This window comes from Talpa occidentalis, unplaced genomic scaffold (genome assembly GCF_014898055.3).
Source record: "Talpa occidentalis isolate TD23 unplaced genomic scaffold, MPIMG_talOcc4v2.1 talOcc4.9, whole genome shotgun sequence".
Classification (NCBI taxonomy): domain Eukaryota; kingdom Metazoa; phylum Chordata; class Mammalia; order Eulipotyphla; family Talpidae; genus Talpa; species Talpa occidentalis.
Genome location: NW_023605305.1, coordinates 113,740,421 through 113,765,001, shown reverse-complemented (window position 1 = coordinate 113,765,001; position 24,581 = coordinate 113,740,421). Strand labels below are relative to the sequence as shown.

Sequence of the window (24,581 nt, the reverse complement as noted above, 5' to 3'; positions counted from 1 at the left end):
CAGGGTGGAGCCTGCATTTTCTTGTCTGTATTTGGTTGCTTCAGCTCTTACATCCAGGTCTTGAATCCACTTTGAGTAAGTTTTGGTGTATGTTAGCTTCTGGTCGTGGCCCATTTGCGTTCTATCACGTGTCCAGTTTTCCCAACACCATTTGTTCATGAAACTTTTTTCTCCATTATATACACTTGCTCCTTTGCATAAATTAGCCCATATGAGTGTGAGTTTATTTCTAGGTTCTCCGCTTACTCCATTGATCCATGCGTCTCTTTCCCTCCAGTCCCATACTGTCTCGATTTCTGCAACTTTGGAGTTTGACGTCTGAGGGTGTGATAGTGCCAACTTCTTTTTTCGTCAGGATTGCTTTGGCTGTTTGGGTCTTTGGTAGTTGCATATACATTTTAGTAATGTTTGTTCTATTTCTTTGAAGAACACCATTGAAACTTTCATAGGGGGGCCTCCCCGGTGGCGCAGTGGTTGAGCGCTGGGCTGCGAAGCTGCCTGCAGCCTCTGCAGCACCGGTTCAATCCCCAGCCGCCGGGTGAGGGTCCCACATGGTGTGCAGACCTCTCCTGCCGCCCGCCGCCCCCCTGAGCAGTGTCCTTCGGTCCTTCTGCCTGCTCTGCTCCCCGCTCTGGCTCTGGTGAATTCTCTCACCCTCCCACACCTCTGACTGTACCCAGTGCATGTATAAATGAATAAATAAATCTTATTTAAAAAAAAAAGAAACTTTCATAGGGGTTACACTGAATTTATATATTGCTTTCGGTGGCCATTTTAACAATGCTATTTCTTCCAATCCATGAGCAAGGGATGCCTTTCCATTTCCTTGTCAAGAAGCTGGCTTTCGTGGCCAGGAAAGGCAGGCCTAGGGCCCGGATACTACCGTTTATTCATAAAGCCATGCGGCAAGAGGAAATACAAAGGTGGGAACTTCTCTGTTTTACTTTCAGGTATTTATATATGAGCCAACCTAGGAGATGGAACATCTACTCATGTTCCAGAAAATGTTCATGAATTTCTATTTTGATTTTTATTGTTTCACTGGGTTTCTTTCTTCTTGCTTTCTAATTGTTATTCAGGCTTAATAAACATTGTGGTGGTGAAAATTCCAACTCTGAAAGCTAAACAATGCAGGTATAATTATTCAACAAGTGAGATGGCAGGCTTTGGCTGAAATCAGGGAAGGTTTCTAGTATTGCTCTTTATTTCTGAGTGGTCTGTTTTTGGGAGGAACTAGAGTAGTGAAATCCATTTCATCATCCTGTAAAAGGACTGGAGTTCAAACATTTGAGAATTACTGTTCCTCTGTGTATATAAAATTCTTGCTTTCTTTACTTTGATCCCTCATGTGCAATCTCTGTTCACGGGCCTACTCCCCATTTTTGTGTGAGAGCCTTAGAAACTATGTTTTGTTCATTTCTTTAGGTATTCCATTTCCTCTGGATCTTAGTGTAGTGCCTGGACCATTGTAGCCTCTGAACTACAACTTACTGAATGAACGTTTCTGATTAGTTCTTGAAGTGGCTTGTTCTGAAACTCCACCAGGAGGCTTAAATAAGTCATATATCATGGTGACCTAGAATCTGCCCAGGTTTCCCTAAATATTTATCGATGGATCCTTATATTACTCTTCTGAAGCACCCAAATCCCAAGATGCTCATGACCTGTCGTGGATGGTATAGTTTGGATTTTCTTAGTAACGCTGGGATGTAATGACTAACGAGGTAGAGGCACAGAAAACTAAGAAAGAATATTAAGACCAGCAAACCCTTACTGTGGAAAGAGACTCTTGGGATGAGCTTTCATGCGTCTATGACCCCAGAAACCAAAAGGCAGAAGCTGATTAAGGGAAAGCCAGTTGGGATGGAGATGGGAGGGGAATGTGGCATTGGCTGAGCTAACACTCTTGGTGCCTGAGGCTCTGTGTGGCGACTCACTTCTAACGCATGTTCTGTTCTCATTTTCAGCCCTGCAGTGTCGGGACGGCTATGAACCTTGTGTGAACGAAGGCGTGTGTGTCACCTTCCACAATGGCACGGGCTACTGCAAGTAAGCTTTGCTGATTTGTCTTTTTTCTCCTTCATATATTTTATTTTCCCCCTTGGAACACTGGGCAAAACTTGGTTCTACCATTCTGTGAAACGTTACCGGTTCTCTCACTTTCCTGATGTAGTTTTTGGGAGGTGGGGGTGCAGTGATGCGGATGTCAGATAAATCGTTAATAAGAGCTTATCTTACTGTTGTCTTTTTATTATGGAGACCCTGTCAGTGAGTGAGTAGTTACTATATATTGAATGTAGTTTTTGCAGAGCCTTAGCACCACTCCTCACGATCTTGAACTGAAATCAAATAAAGAATTGATTTTAGTTATGTCCAGTAGAAGAGAATAATATAATCACGTGAATAGTTTTTTCCCTAGTGTAAAAAAATCCATTTCTTAAAGACTGTGAGAGAGGAAAGAGGCACATAGAGATTAGGAAAGGGGTGGTGAGCAAGGGCTGCGGGGTCGGGTCATTATTTGGGGTCAGCAGCATAAGGATGAGGACAGGGCGCTGGGGGACTGTAGGCTGGAACGTTGCTGTCCCTTCCGATCATCTCCTGGCCATACTTCTTGTTGGAGGAAGCCCGTGAGATCATCTCATACACAGCTTCTCTAAGAATCCTTTTTTCCCCCTTTTATAGCTATTGAAAATCTTTGATGTAGCTATACCTTCTATATCATGTAAATACGATTTGATAATGTGAAATCTATCTTCTTTGATTCTATTATGGATCCATTGACATGTTCTTTGTTTTGCTTTGATGGAGGTACTTGCTTGATAAGCATTTGAAATGGGTTTTCCCCACATTTTTGTTTCTTTTGTGGATATTTAATTGAATACCTTACATAGGATAATGATTCCCTCCCCCACCCCCACCCCAAATAAGGGCATTCTGACACCAGGATCTAAGTTCTTTAATGTCACAAACAGGAATTTCTGAGTCAGAAAAAATTTTCTTCACCAAAGTGAAAATATTTTCAGCTGTGATCATAGCAAAGCTTAGCAACAGGCTGTTTGGGTCAGAGTAAAGATAACACTGGAAATGAAATTTTTTATGTAACTGACTTTGGGCCGCTTACCTAGTATTTTTAGCTGGAAGAAGGAAAAAATATGAGCTGCATTTTCCTCTAAGAATGGAAACCTGACTGGAGATAATAAGGGAAGGAACTTAATACCTTAGAATTGGCCACTGAAATCTTATTTAGTCCCTTTTTAGCATCAGGTGTGTTAGCTACCAGATTGCTTTATTCTGTTATTCAGCTGTCTGGTGGCAGTTAACCCATTCCATTATGATCACTCATTGATGTGTTTGTGTTTCAACTGTGAGGTCCTGTTCTTAGGCATTTTTGAATCATTCGTGCCTTTACAGTGCCTGGTACACGGCTAGCACTAAACTATGCCTCTTGAGCCAAAAGCTCAGTAGATACCATCATTCATGTGTGTTTTGATCTATTTATCCCATTTGTGTTAAATCAGAAGACATTGGTCCTCTCCTCTGAGGACTCTTTGCTTCATGGAGCTTCCAGAACAGTAGTGCGCTCTGGAGAGAGTAAGTTCAGTTCTGTTTGGAGACAATTCAGCTCACGTAGGGGGCATCTCTCCTTTCTAAGCTTGGGCCTAAATATCTGTGCTGACACGGGGGAGGGTTTCTGGAGGAGACCAACCTGAGTACTTACCAAGGAAGGACACTCAGAGTCACCCTAAAGAGAAAACTGATTTGTGGGATGCTAGTCTCAAAATCTCCAACTAAGGGGAAGAGGATAAATTGCCCCCAGTTTCTGGAAGAAGCCCTGCAGGAGGCCAGGGAACTCACTTTGCGATGGATGCGCATGAAGCTGCCTCGATTCTGTCCTGGATGCTTTGTGGATGGGATGGCAAGCGTCTGGATGTAGTTCTGGGTAGATGTAGCTCAGACCTCCCAACCCTGTTGTGAGGGGGAGGCAAGTTCCTCAAGAAAGGGAGCATAAGGAAAAAATGGGCGAGACCATACAACTTGGGAGACCACCGTGAACAACGAAACCTTGAAAAGCGTGTTTCTCCGCCTCAGCGTAAGCAGTGCAAGCATCCTCAGGAGAGGACATGCTGGCAGGTGGACTCGGCCAAGCCAGCCGTCGCTGAAGTGCCGTGTTGACCCCCACGGAGTGTCAGGCCACGTCCCAAACGAAAATAAGGTCCACTTAGACTTCTTGTGTCTCTTTACCAACTTTGCTTCTTTTCCCTGGGGAAAGAGGGTAGCCCAGTGTGTGCAGTAAACATCATTTTCAAAAAGTGGTAAATGAATATTACAACACTTTAGAAGGTTTACAAAAATGACATCAGACACGCAGGGCATGTGATTATCTTTTTATTCATGAGACTGCTTAGTGGATTAAGAAAAGAACGTTGAAGCCAAATTTCTTAATGGGAAGGGGGGTGTGGGAATAAGTGGAAAAAGTTTTAAAGTAGAAGGTATCTGTCTGTTTAAGGCGCATAATGCTACTGATTCAGCTAAAATATAATGATTGTTTATAGAAATTATAGAAATCCTTGATAAGATCGCATTGACAGAAGAGGCTAAGTACTTTTAAACGTAAGTTTTGTACGCAACTCAGCTGCTTTTTTCCCACCGTTAGGAGACTAAGTCCTCACTCTATCAGCCTGTGATTAGATTGGGGTGCCAGAGGAGGAGAACCTGTGTAATCTTGCATAAAACTCCATTATTGCTCCTAAATGGTTGTTGTCAGATCTTAATAAAGCCCTCTCACAACAGAGAGATAAGACATTTTATTCTCTCCCTTGTCCTACTGGGAGGTGTAAATATATAATTAAGTTTGGATGTCATTAATCACTTTCAAGTTGTTTGTCTCAGGCTTTCAAATATAAACCATTCCAAATCCCGATTTGATTAAAAATCATGGGCAACTCAAGTTCACTGGGATGCTTGGCTGGGTGAGGTTATGATTTGTAAAATTCAGCAAATGTGCACTGCAAGGACTTTTTTAAATCAGTTTTTTAAATTCCTTGCCTGGCAAGTCCTTACGCCTGGACTGTCTTTCGGGTACGTCTCTATCAACTGCTCTTTCTCTTGACTATGGGTACAATTTCCCTCTAATTTACATTTATGGTAGTTTTTATTACTGACTGGACATTGTGGACGGTTTATTAAAGTTGATAGTCTCCTAGAGAATGTTGAGTTTTGGTCTGGCAGGTGGTCACTCACTGCAAGATCATTTTGATCCCATGGGGGCGTTCTGCTTGGCCCTGGTCTGACAGTCTCAGCCTCAGTCATGGGTTGTGGTCCTTACTCCTGAGGTGTAACCTCTTGGGGAGCTCAGTGCAAAGTGTGAACTGTTTACTAAATTCTGCAGTGCATACTAAGCCCCTCGGATTTGGTAGAACTTGAATTTAGACCCCTGATTCCCAGAGTCACACTCAGCCTCCCAGCTTCCAGCTCTTAACTTCCCCATAACCCTTAAGTGTCATCTGTTCATGCAATCAAGAGTTGTTCAAGAATTTGAGAGACGTGGATGCATATTTCAGGACTTCCTCCCATGGTTCTGCCTGTCCAGGCTTTCTCCTCATATCCTGGCTGCTTTGACAGCCCCCCAGGCCATTGACTCCTCAGCCCAGCAGGACTAACACTTGCTGCTTGTGTTTGGTTCCTCCTGCGCCTCCTGGACATGGGCTGAGGAAAACCATAGGAGGACGAGCTGAGGATGCAGGTTTCTTTCATATCATTGGCTTTCTTGTTTTTGAGACAGTGCATCCCTTCCAGTTTCTGTCTCCTTTCGGCGGCTCTCCAGAACTTTTACTCTTTTGTCCATAGTGTCTTATTAGCATGAGCCAGAGGGTGGGTTTGACAACTTACTCTGCCAATACTGTTAATGATAGAAATCGCAACTATAAAGGAGGTTTCCAGAGCTTCCTGCTTCCCACAGAGGCGACGGCCGGCACAGTGTGTGTCAAACAGTGCTCCTGTGCACGAGTGACTGCATTTGAGAATCTCTGCCAAAGCATTGACCAAGAGACGACATTTTTGAGTGGGCATCACGCATGTAGAATGTCCACATCACAACCTTGGGTTGTTTCATCTCCGCGTTGCCCACCAGCTGGAATAAGCATTAAACACGGAGAGTTTTCCTTGCCAGCTGTTGTCCCGTTGGTGGTTCAGGGCCGCTAAAGTCATCTAAGGACACTGGAGCCCCTTTTTGTCCTTGGGAGATTTCCGCGTAGTCTCGAGAGACCCGAGACTCTTGGGGTCATCTGGAGTCCGGGTGGTGGGGCTCCCCAAAGAAAGTCACACTGACAGGACAGCCCCCCTTTCATCCAGTTTCTTTTGAGCACAGGCGGTGCTGCTCACAGGCGCTTTCAGATCAAAGAAACACACTGGGAAAAATATCAACCATTAAATCGTGGTCTCTTTCTTCTCCTGAGACCAAACCTGCCAGCCAGGTCCCTTCAAGTGCGTGCCCCCGCTAGGAGAACACTGTGTCCCTGTCTGTGGCAGGTGTTAGCAGAAGCCTGGCCACTCTTCCGTAGTGCTTTCATGTGGACCATGAAATGAAGAACACTCTCTTTTGACTCAGTACCTCTCACAGGGTAATTTTTTTGAATGCGGTATTTCAGGAGTTATTAAAGAGTTATTTCTTGCTTGCTGATTTCACTTGCCACTTGTAAGAGATAACCGAAGTCTGTGGTAGTAGTTGCTATTTATCAATGTTGTTATCACATTATTTCAGTCTTCTTTGGGCAGCCATGAAATAATTGTCAATTTCTAATAAGTGAAATCTTCTGATACTTTTTTTTTTCTTTCTGGCTTATTTCTCTGAGCATGATCCCTTCCAGCTCCATCCATGTTGCTGTGAATGACCTGAGTTTATCTTTTTTGATTGCTGAGTAATATTCCATTGTGTATCTGGACCACATCTTTTTGAGCTACTCATCTATTTTTGGGCATTTGGGTTGTTTCCGTATCTTGCCTATTGTAAACAGTGTTGCAGTAAACATAGGGGTGCAGGTATCCTTTTGAATTGATGTTTCTTGTCCTTTGGGTCGACATTACCTGGACTTCTTTAGGAAGGTCAGTGTGGCTGCCACCTGAAGCACTGTCCGGCCAGATGTGAAGTGACTGACTGGGGTGTGGTCTCCGCACAGGGACCTCTGGTGACTGGCAGGGCTGTTCGAGGCGAGGGTGGGGGAGACACTGTCCCAGGCGTAAAATGTAAGAGGGTGTCAGAAACTCAGCAGTCACGATAATGTTTTAACGTAGAAGTTCAAAAAAATCAAAAATGAATAAGAAACCATGATGAACAAAGTATCAAAATTTTCAATAAAGGTAAGATCAGCGTTACTGGTTTTTTTCTTTTGCCTGAGACTCTAGTAGGTGTCCCTCTGGCCCTGGTAAGTGGTTCAAGGCCTCTGTCTGGAAGAGCCCCGCCTCGTGACATGAAGAGGACACAGTTTTTAGGTCTGATAGACTTGAGTTTGAACACTAATTCCAGTTAATGATCAGTTTTTGGCCATTATGCTAGCTGACATTATCAGGCGCTTACTCTGTTCCAGACTTTGTATTTAATTAGCTCTACATCCCTTATTTTAGGCCTCCTATAAGTTAGATATATTTATCTCCCTGTTTCATATGGATGAATAAAAATCCAGAGTGGTTAAATGTTTTGCCCGTGATCACGTGATGCATGAGTCGCTGACCTGATGTGTGCTCTTGACACATGTGCTGTTGTTGGGAGTCTTATTGGCCTATTGGTAAAATGGGAAAAATTACTTATTTTTAGAATGTGGTTTAAACCCAGTACCTTCTGAAAAAGAAGAATGAAGCCCTGGAAAGTACAGAAAGGTGGCTTTTCAGACCAGGAGTGGGATTAAAATTCTGCATCACTGCTAAGGTTAGGGTAGAGCTGGTAGCAGAGGGAGGGCCCGGGCAGCTCACGTAACTCTTGCGTGTGAACCTGCTGGAGGCTACTTGCGTATGTGGCTTGGGCTTGGCTGATCTGTGCTTCTGAGAAGTGGCCTTTGACTTGACAGCTCAGTGCAGGGACTGCAGAGGAAATAAAAGATGAGGCCAGGGCAGAGGGGGATGGAGGTTATTACCTAGCTAAATGCTCTTCAGCAGAGAAAATTCAACTTGAAATACAACTTCTCTCCTCTCTTTCCTAATGGAAAATGAGCAAGTCCAGACAGATTTCATGCAGCTGTGAAATCGGGACACATCCAATGCAGTGACTTCTAATAAATGTTGCTCTTAGCACAGAGTCCCAGATTGTGAACATAGTGCTGTGCATTTGCATAGTGACAGAGGCTTACATACCTGTGACCTGTGACGTTTCCCTGGTTGAGGATTTGAGGTCTGAGCTCTGGGACAGTATCATTCTCAGGTTAATTCTTATTCTTAACACGTAGTCCCTTAACGTGTACGTCAGTGTCCTTGAGACAGTTTCCATAAAGGAAGTCTTGATTATCAACTTCTTACCAATAAGTAACAACGGAATTCTGTGCTCTTTCCAACTCGTTTTTATTCTTCAGGTCAGAACCTTTATGAGTCAGGGATAAGTAGGAAGGGGAGAAGTTGGTTCATAGATGCTCGTATGCCTGTCTTGGAGAACTGCCAGTAAGTTAAATCAACTGATTCTGGCCTGCAAACCTGGCATTAATAGATGTGAGTTTAGCGCGGTTTCTCTCAACACAGTCTGCGGGGTGACCGTAGTCCTATGTAAAGTTTCTTTCTTATTGTTCCATTGTGGCATGTCAGCACCATTAATTTCATGTAGCAGCCCCCTCCTAACCCACTCCATCCCCTTGTGACTAAGCAGGATGAGAAATATTTTTCTTTCAGGAGGTCAAGTAGCTTAATTAAAATTTCGGCCATGTCTGTCCTTCATAGAGGTTGGCGAGATTGAATGCAAGGAGGGGGATATTGATTGGAATGTGATAAAAACAGAATTACCTACAAGTTTCCAAGAATTCTTTTCTTTGTCAAGCCAGCGTCAATGTGTGGGCATGATAAGACTCATGCTGAGTCCTCTTAAGTCCTTTAAGCGTCTAGAGCTGGGGATTTTGTAGCTAAGAATGACACTTGTGTCTCCATCATTGTGTGTGTGGGGTGGGTGTGGAGGGGGTGTGTGTGTGGGGGTGTGGGGTGTATGTGTGTGTATGTGTTATATGAGTGTTTTGTTTTCATGTTTTGTTTTCAGTTGTGCTTTTTTTAACCTCAATGTAAGGTAAGTTATAGTTTCTCCGGGGCTTCAAGCCTATTTATCAACTGTCAGTCATCTCAGTAGCACGTCATCCTCCGTAGGTACAGAGTGTTCCTAAAGCCTTTAGCCTTCCCTTATTTGTGCGGTTACTTCTGCTTACGTGTTCCTAAGTGCTCTCTTACCTGGATATTTATTAAAAGGGCTTTATGAAAGAAAAGTGAAAGCAAAGACTAAGAAAGGCATTATTTAAGTGACAGGTGGTATTACCTGGAACATTATATTCATCTTTCTTCTTCTTCATATGAGTATGAAGAGTAGGTATTCCCGAGAAGACAACCAGCAGCAGCTCCGGCACGGGACTAGGGCCACTTCCCTGTGGTTACTGTGTCGTCAGTCCTGTCTTCCCCACACCTGCAGTCCAGTGTGCTCTGGAGAACGAGAGGATCCTCATGCTCTATCTCAGCAGCTGGGGCTGCTCTAACAAACTGCAGCATTTGGGCTACTTGGGCAGCAGACGTTTATCTCCCAGGGTTCGAGAGGCAGGGAAGCGCAAAGCCAAGGTGCCAGTGGGGTTGGATCCTGGTGAGATCTGCGTCCTACCTTGCAGACAGCTGCCTGGGCATGCTGTCCTGGAACCAAGCGCTCCCTCTCCTGTCGTCCCAGCCCCTGTGTGCCTCTGCCTCAGGACCTCCCGGAAACCACACCCGCAAAGACCATCTTGCTGGGCATGAAGTCTCAGCATCTAGATTGGGAGGGCGCAGACATCCAGTCCATAGCACTCTTCAGAGAAAAGTTAATTTTCTGCAAATGTGTTCATCTGGCAGGCACTGTGATTGTGACTGTGCTGGGTTCCTCCAGTGGCCCAGAGCCCCGAAGCCCCGCGGCCTCAGCCCTGGGAGTGCAGGTGATGCTGTGTATCCCTGGCAGAAGGCGCGGAGTCCTGCCGTCTTGTTTGGGAGAAGAGGCATTGTATGTGTTTAAAATAAAAGCCTGAGATTGCCCTCTATAGTAGCCCAAAAATAAGCACTAGGGAGAGTCAGAGGAGGGAGCAGATCACTGTGAAACAGAAGATGGGAATCGGGTGTGGGTGGATCGCTTAGATAGGTCTGAGAATATGGACCTTCTCTCGGGACAGGGATGGTGCTAGGGAGGCCGAGTGGAGCAGAGGCCTCTGGTTTCCTGGAATAATCGCCACCAATTTCTTCGTCCTTTTTCTCTTAATGAAATAGTTTCAACACTTTCCCACACCTTGGTGGCTCTTTCCTGTCTGCACCCAGCTTGTGTGAGGTCTAACTGATCACCTGTGGGGCTGCCTGGTTAGGAAATCGTCCCCTGGTGCACGCTGTTTGCAGCCGTCGCCTCCTTTCTCCCAGGCCGCTGGGCGGTGGCTGTTGATTCTTCTGCCGATTCCAGAACTGAGCCGACAGAGGGCTCGTGGCTATGATTGACAAAGAATCTCAGAATCCAGAATCTCTGAGGCAAGGAAAAGAACAGGGTGAAATAGGAGGAGTGATGCTAAGACAGACGCTGAGAGCAGGACAGGTTGGCCTGCCTGGCGTCGCGCCTTCTCTTAGCTGAGAATTCAGCGGCCCCATCTCAGATCTCCTCTGTCCAGAATATCGTTGGTCCGACCCAGGTCATTGCAGGCATCCAGAGTAAGCAAGTATCTGTTAGCGAAATCCTTGGTTACCCCAAATTAGCTCATATCCTTTACTGCTTGTTTCCTCTGATTATATAGCACATACCCAAACGCCCAATTATCCAGAATCAACCAGGGCTGCTGTTCTGTGTGGAGAACACTTGACAGTGGCTATGATTATCTTGCCTAGACCATGGCAGCACCTTAGACTTTGAACTGCCTGTCACTTTAAGACTTTGAAATGCTGGTTCTTGTCGAAGCCAGACACATCTCCTGAGGAATCGTTTTGCTGGGCACTTTGCCCCTTCTGGAACCTCGGTCATCCTGAAAGTGCCCCGGGACACTCACGGAGTTTGGCTCTTCTGTCTCAGTCCCATTTGTGTATAATGACTGGTGTCTGAGTCTCTGCCCCATATTGCTGCAACTCAGGTCCGTCGGTTTCTGGGTCACTCTTAGAAAGTGGACAGAACCTGATTACTAATGAAAAGTTGACTCATTTCCTTCCAGGCAAAGACTAACAATGATTATCAGAGTTCATAATTAGTCTTCCCAGAAGCAAACTCTCTAATTATGGACGTCACCTAATTCTTTTCTAAATTTAATAAGAATTAGTGACAGCTAGGGAAGGGGGTGAAACAGACATTTGTGCTGTGCTGAGGGGATATATAAACATGCTCTCTGGATAAGGTACTGTAGGAATTTAATGAAATGACTGATTCCCTGTGAGTTTAAATTTGGTTCATCTCTTCTTGGACCAGAGTTCTGCGCGCGCACACACACACCCCAGTCATTTTTGGGCTTGTGTAATTTACCAGCAGGTCAAATTCCATAAAGAGGTTGCAATGTCTGCCACCGTTTTGTGCCAAAGCAAATCAGCCCTGGTGGCAGCCAGCTGTTGGGGGAAGAGCACTGATGAGACCTTTTTTTTTTTTGCTTTTAGCTTTAGAATTTCTTTTGATTGTTCATATCCTATTTAAGAGTATTATTTTTTCCCCCTTTTACTTGTTCTTCGCTTCCTTCTGCTAACTGTGAGGAGTTCGTTTGGAAGTGTGAGTTGTGCAACAGTTTATTTACACAAGTGTGTATTAAAATGTGCACTTCGAAGGGTGTTAGGCAGTGTGAGGCTATAAAGGAAGAAACCCAGGCACAGCTCTTGCCTCAGGGAGCCTGTGCTTGGAGTGGGTTCACTGTCAGGACACACAGCCCCGACCCCAGCACCAGCACCATGTCAGCCCATCCTCGCAGTGTGGCGGGGAGCACACCAGGTAAGGTTGTTGCCCGCAGTCAGGAGGTGAGGTCACCTTCCCTTCCATCTTGGTTTATATGAGGGGAGCCCAGGCTGCAGGCAGGTGATGTACTCTGTGTCACATCACCGAGTAGAGTGTGGACTGGGACGAGAAGTTGCTTCTCAAGCCCTGTTACGCAGCCTGAAGCTTCAGCACGATTTCTTTTCATTCTTGGTACCAGCTGAGAACTGGTGTGGGTAAGCATCCATCCGTGTGTGCGTGTGCATTTGTGTTTATGCAGAACTGCAAAAAGCCAACATTTAAACTCCAGTGACTCACTTTTATTTCACAAAACGGTGTGGACTTTCGAGTTCCTCTTTAGTGGGACTATCCTATGTTACTATCCAAGGGGCCACGGGCATACCCAAGTGGAATCATCCATTTTTAGAGTTAAAGGGAACAGTAGAGATGATTAGGCCTAGCGTCTTGTGTTATTATGTGAGAAAGCAGGTGAACTGCACAGAGGGAACGTGGCTTCCTCGAGGCCGACATCTCGTAGCAGAGGCCAGGGGAGAGGACCATGGTGAATCGCTCTGTGGCAGTGATCTGGGGACATACATAAATAAACAGCATGCTCGTTACATTCTTAACCAGATTAAAAAACTTATAATGACTAAGATTTCACAAATCCCGTGTATATAGACTAGACCTTTTCAGGGAGTTATGTATGTTCTCGATATTTCTATTCTAGGCTACATGATTTTGTTTAGGTTTGCTCTGAAAACCTCACCAAAGGCACGGGTTTCTCGAGAGAATGGCGTGAGGGCCTGAGGCCCACGGGGGTGGCCCTTCCCTGACCCAGCTCCAGACAAGGAGCCTCTAGAGCCGGTGTGAGGACCCTGGCTGTCATTTATGCCATGGGGTCTGGCGTAACACTGTGTCTTGATCAGACTGGGGAGACTTTAGTTAGCGCGTGGGCCTGGTGGCCGAGGGTGTGGCTAGTTCAGGCACGCTCAGACCTCCAGGGTCTGGGGCCTTTGTCTCCATCTTTTGTTTTTGTGGTGTTGGTTGCAGTGCCTCAGCCCCTGGAGTGTTACCCCCCAGTGCTTGCTTGATACCCACTCTCTCTGGTTGGGAAGGCCACAAATCACTGCAATAGTTAAGATTTCTTGACCTTTGGTCCAGTCTTTTAAAGGAAGTAGCGGTTTTTGTCTTGAGTCACCACATCTGGGCCATACACCATAATACCCCCCGCCCCTGATGGCTATTATTTTTATTCATTTTGGTCCTGATGATGCAGAAGTGTGGCAGAGGACAAGCGCTACCCTTCTGTCATTTGAGCATCCTTCTCAAATTAAACTTCGTGTATAACAAGTGCTTTCTAAAGTCACCTGATGTCCAGGAGCAGAATGGTCACCTCAGTCGTAACCTGGGAACCAGAGACTTTCTTCTTACAGTGCAGGGTCATAAATGAAGGTTTTTGCAGCTAAGAGGCAAAGTGAGGACATAAGGTAGGTGCTTAGACACTCACTGAAAATGTAGCCATTTTTACTGCCAAGAAAGAAGACATTAATTAAAATGAAGCCATTTAAAATATGTCTTTAGCAGGTTGCTGCTGCCCTCCAGGCACACCCTGCAGGCCACTCCTGGAGCACCTCAGGCCGGGGCGGGGCCACAGACTCTATCCTCCGTGGTCAGTTTTTTCTTTTTTTAATATACAAAAGAAATTCTCGAAGCAGATGTCACTGGAGTTAGAACAAAGGCTTATATGTGAATCCTCCGTTATCAGTGCTCGGTTGAGGCCTCCTTTTTGCTTGCGAGATCAGGACCAGGGGTCTGCTGAGACCCGGTGACATTAATGCCCAATATTAGCAAAACAGATGAAAACATTCTTTTTTTTTTTTTTTTTCCCTTCGACAATAACTGTTCTTTTATGGCCACAGAAGTAGTCAGTGTTGTGAGATGCCATCAGCTTCATGTGAGTGATCCTTGTTATGTGTCTGAGTGTGGTCATGAGCAATGCAGCAACTGTATCCATTCTTCAAGCTCACAGTGTGGGGAAACAGCCTGGCCCAGCACACCCGGCCGCAGCCGTGTGGTCCACAGCTGGAGCACATGGGCCCAGGCCCCCCAGGCCGGGTCTGCAGGGGCCCTGCGTGCACTGAGCATTGTGGGTTCTGCTGCTGTTTTTGTTGTAGGAGTGCAGGAGCACACACAAGAAAGCGCTGGCGTCGTACTTTTAAAAGAAACAGCCTAGTCGGTGTCTAGGTGTGTGTCAGGGAAACTGCCCCATTAGAGCACATTTACCTGCAGAATTTTCCTTTGTCCAGTGGAGACAGAGACTTTGATTCCCTGCAGCATGTCGGGCACAGGTGATGGCAGTTTCCCAAACCAGGAACACTGTTCTGAGTTAGCACGGGTAGGGAGCTTTTCTCAGACAACATCTGTGCGCCCTAATAGTGCCTCGTTTTAGGCTCAGGGTTACTTTACTTATATACCTTCTATGTTTCTCTACTTTCTCTTTTTTAAACATTATCATCTCTTGGCCAAAGGAGTCTTTGTAGCTTTTTCCCTAATTGCATCTCCTTCCCCCAAATTCTAGTACCATAGATATGCATAGATAATCTCCTGTGGCCCTCAGGAGGCTTCAGACCAATGTAATAGTGGATTTTGTTTTGAGCCCCTACGACCCTTTAAGCCATGGTACTATTTTTTAAGGGAAGTAGTGATTTTGTCTTGAAGTGTAAGACTAGACACTGACATTTCTTTTTCCATGTACCCACTCTTTATTATTTATGGCTCTAATTAAGGCTATTGGGTGGACTTACAGGTGTTGCGGGGCATCTGAAGCCATAGTCCCAATTCATTGAGCGATTTCATGGACCTACTTGTATGATTACTTTTTTCCCCTGAGAATGATTTATTCAGAATTACAAAGAAGTATTTTTTACCCTTTAAAAGTTTCAAGAAATGCAGATTTCCCCCCTTCAGTTTACTCTCACATTCAAGTATGGTTTGATATGACTTGGGTGCAGTTTTTTTGAATTAGGAATCCTTTTGGAACTGTTTTGCTTTGAGAGATTTTTGTAATTCAGAATTTTGAATACGATCATCTCACATTGGCGATCAGAAACAGGTACCTGCGCTGGTTTCCCTTCCTTGGGATCACACTTAGTTTTCTCTGCTCCATCTGCAAAGACTCTAGCAGTTCATGCTGCTGAAGCCACTTTGTAGGATGGTCTGTCTCTCAGAACTCTGGGCTCCTGTAATCAGGGTTTTATCACAGGTTAATAAAAGTGCAAGAGAGAATCAAGGCATGTGCTTTCTCTCTCTCTCCTTTCTCTCACCCACCCACCCACCCACCTACCCACACTCACACACACACACACACACACACACACACAGAGTGGAGGGGGAGAGAGAGAGACAGAGAGACACAGAGAGAGACACACACACACACACACACACACAGAGAATACTTAATACTATGGGGGGAAATGTGATTAAAAAAATCTATTCCTTATGGGGTTTCCCCCCAATTCAAATGATTTAGGGGTGAGTGAAGGCTAAGAAGTTCCACATATATCAGTACTCTTAATTAGTTTTGAAAATCCTTTGGGTAAATAGTTCAACCTCCTCTTGTTCCCAAACTTCTGTTATAATTAAAGAGGCTTTTTAAGGTGTAAGGACTCTGTGGAGCCTTGCACGTTGCTTGCCCTCTGACTTCTGTTAAGAATACAAGCCCTGGTGAGCTGATAGCTTTGGGGGTGCTAGTTACTATGTCAGGCCCTGGGAGCATGGTGTGAAGAGTTCTTAGTCATTGGGGAAGGCAAATAATCATTATAAAGGATAACAAGGGACGTGACATGTCAGGGTTACAGGAACGTATTGCTGGGCTGTCAGGCCTGTTTCTCAGGGGAAATAACATTGAAGCTGAGGCTGGAGGAATTTTAGGGTTTCGCTAGGAGAGGAGGGTGGGTTTGAGGTGTGGGCAGAGGGCCTGCATGTGTCTGGAGGGGAGGGGTGACTCCTGCAGCCCCCTCAGGAGGAGAGAGGCCCAGCAGAGTAGGTGCCCAGTGGGGGGGCAGCCTGGGGGTGAAGTCACCACCGAATCTCCTTGCTTGAATACAAGACACAACGTCAGACCCACTGAGGATGCTGTACTCTCTGACAGCGCCTTGTGCTTTAATACCCACAGCAGCGCCCACGGACGCTTGAGTGTCCGCCAAACACCTCCAAGCACCCGCACCCCTTTGGCAGGACCTTGGCTTGACGGCAGACCATGGGCGCTGGCCTGCCTGTTGCCGGAAGGGGTGTTTCTTCAAACTCATATTTTAGGGTGTGTTTGCTGTATCTTACTGAAAAGTGGACATTTCCTCAGGGCCTGGCGCCGTGAAGTGTGTGTGAGGGACTGCTCTTGTGCTGGGACAGAGGAAGGACCACCTTCTGCCACCTCTCATCTCCAGCGGCCCATGTGCTGGCGGCCTTCCGGGCGTGGCTGAAGGGGCCCCCCTCTGCTCCGCCCCGCCCAGCGCCGAGCTGGGCTCTGGACACCACCGGGCCCAGGCTGTACCTGGAGGGCCTGAGCGCAGCCCGGTCTCCCGCTCGGCGGGTGCTGACCCAGTCCAGCGAGGGTGGATGGTGCGTCGCCAGCGTGAAGGCCGGGCCACCGTGGCTCCTCCTAGGCTTGGATGGATGAAAACCAGCCTGTTTGTTGCTGTGCTCAGGCAAGGGAGGGGGAAACCTGAGCACAAGGAAACAAGCGAAGTGGCGCTTCAAGGGACAGTTCCCAGCCCGACCATTCCCCGTGAAATTCTTTTCCTGTGGGAAACTTGTAATTTGGAAGCATTCAGCCTGATGTGGGAACCAAGATTAACATTTTCTGAAATACTTCTACAAGAAAAGCAGAAATGTTCTGCTCAGGAAGCCGAATTTACATAGTAGAAAAATGGGCCCTCCTGCACTATATAGTAGTCTTTGTGTATTAGTTGTGGTAAGAAGTTGTGTGTGGGGGAGGGGGCAGGGGAGCAGGGAGAGGAAGAGAGAGAGAGAGAGACAGAGAAGAGATTGCATGTCAAATCAGGGGGGCCCAGAAAGCGTGCTGCACCCCAGCCGGCCGCGCGGCTCCCCCGGCCCTGCACAGGAATACTTCTTGCTTTGTGTTTTTCCTTCTTGCTGAGTAAGCAGTAGTAGTTCCTTTTTCTTTCTTTCTTTCTTCTCTGGGGGAGGGCGCTGAGTGGGAGTGGGAATAGCGAGAAGTCAGCATGACAGTGGCTTCCCTTTCCTTCCCCACCACTTCACCAGGAAGTGAGCTACCCTACCGTCCTCATGCACTTAAAAAAACACCAGTTAGTGAGCGTAACCCAGTGGTTGCTTGACGCAGACTTACAGAATTAAACAGCCCACAGCGAGCTGCCTGCCCGGAGGTCCCGGCGGAGGTGAGGACTCCGTCCCGCAGGCCGGGCCTCCTGAATGCCAGCCGCGCTCTGCAGGCTCGGGGCCTTGGGAAGTTCCTCGCTGGGCCTTGGGAATGCAGTGTTATATAGAACTTTCACTGGTTACAGTTAGCCTTGGCTGTTAGCAATTATTTTTATCTACTTTAAGGGGGGGGGTGCGAGTTGGGGGCAGGAAACCAAGCTGGCATTATGGTCCCAGGAAAGAACAGCCTGGTTTGCGGCCTTTTCAAACTGCAGACCTTTGTCACTGACCAAGGCTTAATTTGGTTTCTGGGTTTTGTTGTTTTTTTTTTTTTCCCTCTGCCCTTACCTCATTTACCTTAACGATAGCTCCCCCCTCTAGAGCTCAGCCAGGGCAGCCTGCCACTGCGGATTGGGGGGCCCGAGAGGCCCAGAGCAAGAAGAAAGTGGGTTGAAAGCAGAGTTCTGTTTAAAGAATTTTCTGCTGGAAACTAGCCCAGAGGGAGTAAAGAGAAGCTTTAATGAGGAGCAGCTGCAGGGCCGGGGCAGCCCACATGAGACATTTTTTCCCCTCCGTTCTACATTTTGTATAGTTTTTAAAAAATCATGATTTTGAAATCGTTGTTTTGTAAAGCACGCCTTTCTTTTTCTTCTTTTGTATGTCGTGGGGTTTTTGCTTTGTTGTTTTATTTTTCTAATGGCCAGATCCTTGCTAAAAAAAGCTAGAGGCAGAGCTGCAGCCCGGCCCTGGCTACAACTTGGGCTCACCCCGCTGATCCTCAGAACATTCCGGGAGAAAACAAGGAGAGAGAACACAGGCTTTTATTTGGAAAAGGGGCTTATTTCCTGCTCAGACTTCAGTCATCTTGGAGCTGACACAAGCTGCTACAGTGTTTTACGCTTTTCTGCGGACGAGTGGCTATTCACTTAGGAAACTTGAAAGAACAAATTTTTCTGCACTGTATTACCAGGGAGACTGGTCCTGAGCGCCAGCCATTGCAGCCGCTGAGATTGCCATGCAGATCCAGCGTCCTTGAGCTGGGGGAAGAGGCCTCATGCAGACGAGTCCAGGCTGCTGCTGACATGCGAGAGCTGGGGTCTGGTTTTCATCTGCTTTATTGAGTGGGGACTGTGTGGGGATTCTGCAAATGGGATGTTTTCCAGCCCCATTAGGAGAATCCCTTGTTTTTCTCTGTTTTCTCCCCCTCTCCCTCCCCGTCACATCATCCTCCAAGTGTGTGTGTGTGAACAAAAACAATGAGGGCGGACCTCTTCGTGGCAGAAACGGCAGACTTTTTCAGAAAAAGGCACGGGTTTTATCTTTATGAACCTGATTACCAGCCAGGTTAGTTCTGCAGGAAGAAAGGCCTCCCCTCCCAGACTTCGCCTGTATTCACAGTCTCCTAGGTGATCTGTATTCTTCCCGAGTCCCAAAGCCCAAGAAGGGGGAGAGAACACGAGGAAGTCACTGAGAGAAGGCCTGAAATCACCATGAATTCCCAGCAGGAAGGCAACGTTCATACAGCCTCGGGACAGAGGGAACTGCCGGGGTTATTTTTTGAAAGTATTTGCATATATCTTTAGCATGCAAGATGCATGCTGTGTTTCAGAAACTGTACTGGGATAACTTATTAGAACTGTAGATTTGTGAGGGGACTTGGGTCCTTAGTCTGTTTCCAGCCTCTAACCAAACTCAGCATGGGCCTCCCCAAGAAGAGCGCTCTTGTTTTCAGCCAGAGGTTCTTAGTCCCTGCTCAGGCCTGCGGGTGTGTGTTCCTGTGTGTGCAGAGACATGCAGAGTGGACATGCAGGGTGGACAAGCAGAGTGAGGCCCTGCTTTGGAGACGGGGGGCCTTGTTTCTGGCTTGCCCACTTACCCATGTCGCCCCTTTTCTTCCTGTTGTCCTCAGTTTTACTTAACTTACTGGGGTATGAGGGATAAACGTCTACCTCCGGATGATTCTTAGGGCTGGTTTAGCTGATGTTCTTCCAGGCAGAGCACAGTGTGGGATTGGAAGGAGATTTTATAGCTGATTTAGACTGAGATACTGACTTTATCCATTATGTGAAGTGGGACCTGCTTTAGAACCAGTCGCTTAATGATACATAGGCATGTGCCCTTCACACACAGTCTGCCTGAAAGGGGGTTTGAAAGGGGGTGCTGTGTGACAGTTAGGATGGTAGAAATAACAGAGGCCACTCTTGGGCCAGGCCCTAGGAGAATACGTTTAGTTAACTGTTGTTTTGTGTTTTGATAAAAGATCTAAGATAAGGATACAGTCGTAAATGATGCAAAGCTGGGCAAATTTGCTAGATTCACAGACAAAATTGGGGAGGTCAGTTAGCTTTGATGTCCTTATCAATGAAATAGGGGTTCGGACCAGTTGACTTCCGAACTATGGTGCAGTGCTGAAATTCAGTGATTATATGAATAATGTGTGGAAGTTTCCTCAATCAAGGAAACTGGGGTGAGGATTCAGCATGGTGGATTTTTTTTTTAAAGATTTATTTATTTATTTATACAAGCACTGGGTACAGTCAGAAGCATGGGACAGTGAGAGAATTCACCAGAGCCAGAGCGGGGAACAGAATAGGCAGACCGAGGAAGTACACTGCTGAGGGGAACAGCGGGTGGCAGGAGAGGTCTGTGCGCCATGTGGGTCCCTCGCCCGGTGGCCGGGGATCGAACCGGCGCTGCAGAGGCTGCGGGCAGCTTCGTAGCCCAGCGCTCAACTGCTGCGCCACCAGGGGAGGCCCAGCATGGTGGATTTAACCCTATTATTGGGTTCAAAAAACGTGTACAAGTATAAGATGAGAGAAATAGGGCATAGGAGAGTTCATGTGAAAAGAAGTTTGAGACTTTTTAACTGTGTTCAGTATAGTGCTTCGGGTCCTCTAACAATAGGAACACAACTTTAGGCTGCAATAGTAAAGCATAGTGTCTGGATCACAGCAGGGGATGATGATCCAGGGACCATAGTAACTGGGGCACTATGGATTTCTTAGATCTCCGGCACCCTGCTGACTGCTTATATTCAGGCAGAGGCTGCTGGTTTTTTTTTCAGGGTTATGTTAGAAAGACACCTCTCGTTGGTGGAAAGTACCTTACAGCTCCTTGAATCTCAGCGTTCTGTTATTCCGAGGATGGATAGAAGTAGGGAAAAAGCCAGCCACGAGATGTCTGACCCGACTTTTAAGATGACCAGAATTCGTATCAAAAAGGAAACCATGAATATGAATATTATAGGAACGCAGTTAAATCAGACTTGTCAGAACATGGTAGTAAATTACACATAACTAAATAGATGATCAGAAAGTGACTTTTGAGATTGTGAATGGGAGCCTTAGAAAAATGGAGAAATTAAAGTTCCATGGGAAAATGATACTGCTTTGCAGATGTTTCGTTTCAAGCACTGGCAGGTACTTTAGGACAGGTACATGACTCCGTAAACTAGGCATCTGGAACTGGAACTGTCTATTTGGGAATCAGTTACAGGAAGGCAGTTATTTTAAAACCAAGTGAACAACAAAACAGTCGCAGATGAGCGAAAACAGCCCAGATGTCCACTGTGGTGGGAGGGGAAGAGGAATAGGTAGTCCAGGCGAAGCCTTTGCCAAACACGGAGCTAGAAACGGGAGTCCTAGAAACCACACGTATGAAGACGAAAATGATGAAAGGGTCGGTGGGCAGTGCCTCTGCTGGGAGAGCTTCCTTGTGATGGAAGCCCCTGACTTACTGGGGGAAAGTCACGCTCTCGCAGCATAGCTGCTGGTAATACTTAGAACGCAACATTTGTTGCCCAGGGAGAATAGGAAGCAGGTAGAAAGGGAAATCTCTGTAGAGTTAGGCTACGGTTCTGGAAGTTTGGTTGTGTTTGGGGAGGGAAATGGACTTAGTGAAAAAGGAAGGTGAGAAGAGGCTTGTTTTATGGAGACCGAGTGGGTTGCTGCCTCCCCGGCCTTTGAGGTTCACGTTAAGTAAGAAATGAAGTTCATTTTTTCATACCAACTTTTTTTGTAGTTCCAGCTTCATGTAATAATAGGAGGGCCTCAGGAGAGCTGTACATTATACATCCGTATTATCTCCCCGTAAAACACTCACTCGTCTACAATGGCTTGAAAGGCCCTCATGCCCTGCCTCGTAGTTACAGCTTTCATCTGCTTTCTGAGAGCTTTTTTTCTTATTTTCTTTCCTGTGACCACAGAGGTCTCCTGGCTGTTCCCTTTCCCAGGACTTGGCATGTACTATGCCCTCTGCCTGCATGTACTGTCCCCCTGCCTGTCCCCTCTGCCTGTCTCCCTGCCTGTCCCTCTGTCTGTCCCCCCTGCCTGTCCCCTCTGCCTGGACGGCTTCCCTGGCACTGCCTGGCCGGCCCCTCCCCTTGTTCTCTTGACTCACTTGTGTTTTCTCAGTAAGGTCTTCTCTCAATTTACCCTTTTTTTTTTTTTTTTGGTAAGATTTATTTTTTTTTATTTATACATACAAGAACTAGGGTATAAGCCAGAGGTGCGGGGTGAGAAAATTCCCCAGAGACAGAGTGGGGAGCAGAACAGGCGATTCTACTGAAATACACTGCTGCGGGGGGAGCGGGCGAGACCAGAGAGGTCTGCTGCGCCATGTGGGTAGCTCCCTGGCTGGGGATCGAACTCATGCAGCAGTGGCTGTCGATTTAAGTGCTAAGACTTCAACCCCTCAGCCACCAGGGAGGCCCAGAAAAAAACCAAGATTATCTTACTGTATCTACTCCTGCTACTCCCATCTCTGCCTCTTCTATTTCCCTTTACTCTTCTGTTCTCTTTCATAGCACTTTACCTGACATATGGAACATCTTACTTAATAATTTTGTGTTTTTGTTTTTTTTTTTTTTAATCTTTTCCTACTAGAATTTAAACTCCGTAGTACGAGGATTTTCTTGCACTGGAACTATGTCTGGCCACAACAGGCACTTTCCTGTTAGTTGCTTAAATGAATGAGTTTCACATTTTTTTGTGGAAACTGACATGAGAACATTCTTCCTCCTCATCATTAATCTTTATTAATAAGCATGTTGAATGCTATTTATAGAATTAGAGTTCTGTTACTTGGGAGTTGGCAAAATTTTTCTATACAACACCAGAGAGTAAATATTTGTGCAGACCATATGGTGTCAGAGCAACTACTTAACCCTGTTATTCTAATGCAAAAGAAGCCGTAGACATTCCATTAATGAATGAAGGTGTCTGTGTTCTTGTAAGACTTTATTTATGGATGCAAATCTGAACTTTACATAATTTTGGAACACCACAAAATAATACTTTGAATTTTCTGCCAGCCGTTTAAAAATGGACAGGCCGTTTTCAGCCCCTGGACCGTTCATAACAGACAGCATGCTGGAAAGGGACCCTCCACGACATTCTGCTAACCTCCCCTTTCCCCTGGTTTCTTAAATATAACTCAGTTGAAACTTATTTTTCCATATTTGGTAGAGCCCAGCAATGTAGATTCAACTCTAGGAACAGATAATCCCACAATTCTTCTCTTTGACTCCAGAATCTTTCCTATTGTTTCATTTTTGTTTTCCAGGGAACCTTGTTTTCATTATGTGCTTATGATGCTCACATTTAAGAGTTTGTAGCCTCTTGGCAGATGTCTCTTGATAGTGGCGGTGGTGATGGAAGAGTCCAGGAGCAGAGCTGGGCAGAGGCCACCCAGGTTTAAAAGTTTGCCATTATTTATGAGCTGAATAATTCCCAGATGGGAGAATCAGGAGCCATCAGCCAGGCCTTTGCCCAGAGGACTGTCACTATGAATGAGAATTGTGTTGCAGTTTTTTTACTTTATCCATAACAGATTTCTTGAACAAATTGCAAATGATTTTAATAATATAGCTCAGAGTTAATTTTAGTTATGCTACATGGGCAGTTTTTGCTCTCTTAAAAACAACAACAACAACGTAGAAAATAACCAGTTCTATTATCAAATCAAGCTGTCATCTGAATAAAGCATATTTTCCTTAATAACTGCAAAGGGAAAAATGGTTTTCATTTGCAAAATATTTTAATAAAATTTTCAATACTTGATTTTGGTCATTTCTTACTACAACCCCACAATGTAGCCCGATCGCCTATTTCAAGTGGGAGAGAACTCACAGTGAGTTAAGTGGCTTACCCCAGGCCGGAGGACTAGGAGGCCAAGCAGGCCTCTGACCACGGAGGCCTCTGGCCGCAGGAGGTGCAGACGCCGCGCTGGGAAGGAAGTTCAGGGTGTCGGCACCCTGCCCTCGCCTCATTGCTTTACCTGCTGTCAAGCTGCTGGGCACTCGCGGCGCTAGGAGGGGGTGAGGAGGCCACGGCCCGTTACATCACCACCCCTGCAGCCACTTCCCGGCTCTGCTTCCTCCTTCAGCTGTGTTAGCTGCTGCATGATTATTCTGGCAGGTTCTTCTGTCTTACTTCCCTAATATCTGGCCCTCTTCCGCTCCTCGGTGGCTGTGACCCTCTGAAGATATCACCTTGCCAGTCGACCCAGTACAGCTAACGAAACGTACTTGGTGTGATTGGCAAAGACAGGAATGGATGAAGCAGGACCCGCTGCCTCCAGTCCGGACGGTTGGGAGAACCAGGATATGGTGACTAGGCACAGGAGGGCAGGAGCTGGTGCTCAGGGGGAGATTCAGAGTCTGGCTTAAATGTCACCTTGGAGGCAAATGGTGTCAACATTCTTGTGACTTTAGTTTTCTACATCCAAAAAGTCAATTGGAGAAAAAGGTTGAACCACACAGCTGAGGCAGCAGCCAAATGGCAGAATTTATAGTCAAATCAAAGTCTTCTTGTTTTTAAATGCTTCTTAAACATCCCAGTTAAAACTTTCCATCATGGAAGTAGAGGCTTTCCATGACTTTTAAAATGCTATTTAGAGAAAATTGTCATAAATACTACATAGAGCTTGGGGTGGTTTGGAGCTTACGAATCAATGGACGGCCTAAAACTGTGGAAAATGATATAGAGCTTATCTCCCCACCTTCACTTTGGTGTTTATGTGATGCCTCATGTAGTTTGTTATATTGTTACTTTTTTGCTTTTTTCGCTTG

At 46.1% G+C, this 24,581-nt stretch overlaps 1 protein-coding gene and 1 long non-coding RNA gene across 2 annotated transcripts in view; one reads left to right on the top strand and one right to left on the bottom strand.

Moving 5' to 3' along the window:
- NOTCH2 (notch receptor 2) overlaps window positions 1-24,581 on the top strand; it is a 167,799-nt gene that overhangs the window by 66,678 nt on the left and 76,540 nt on the right. The window contains exon 3 of the mRNA XM_037500843.2: window positions 1,968-2,049. Coding sequence (XP_037356740.1) covers window positions 1,968-2,049 — 82 coding nt within the window. The remainder of the gene's footprint in view (window positions 1-1,967; window positions 2,050-24,581) is intronic.
- On the bottom strand, window positions 12,414-15,354 carry LOC119237175 (uncharacterized). The gene is made up of 3 exons (XR_005123206.1): window positions 15,235-15,354; window positions 13,486-13,580; window positions 12,414-12,700 (listed from the first exon to the last, which is right to left on the bottom strand). It is a non-coding gene; the product is annotated as an uncharacterized LOC119237175 (long non-coding RNA).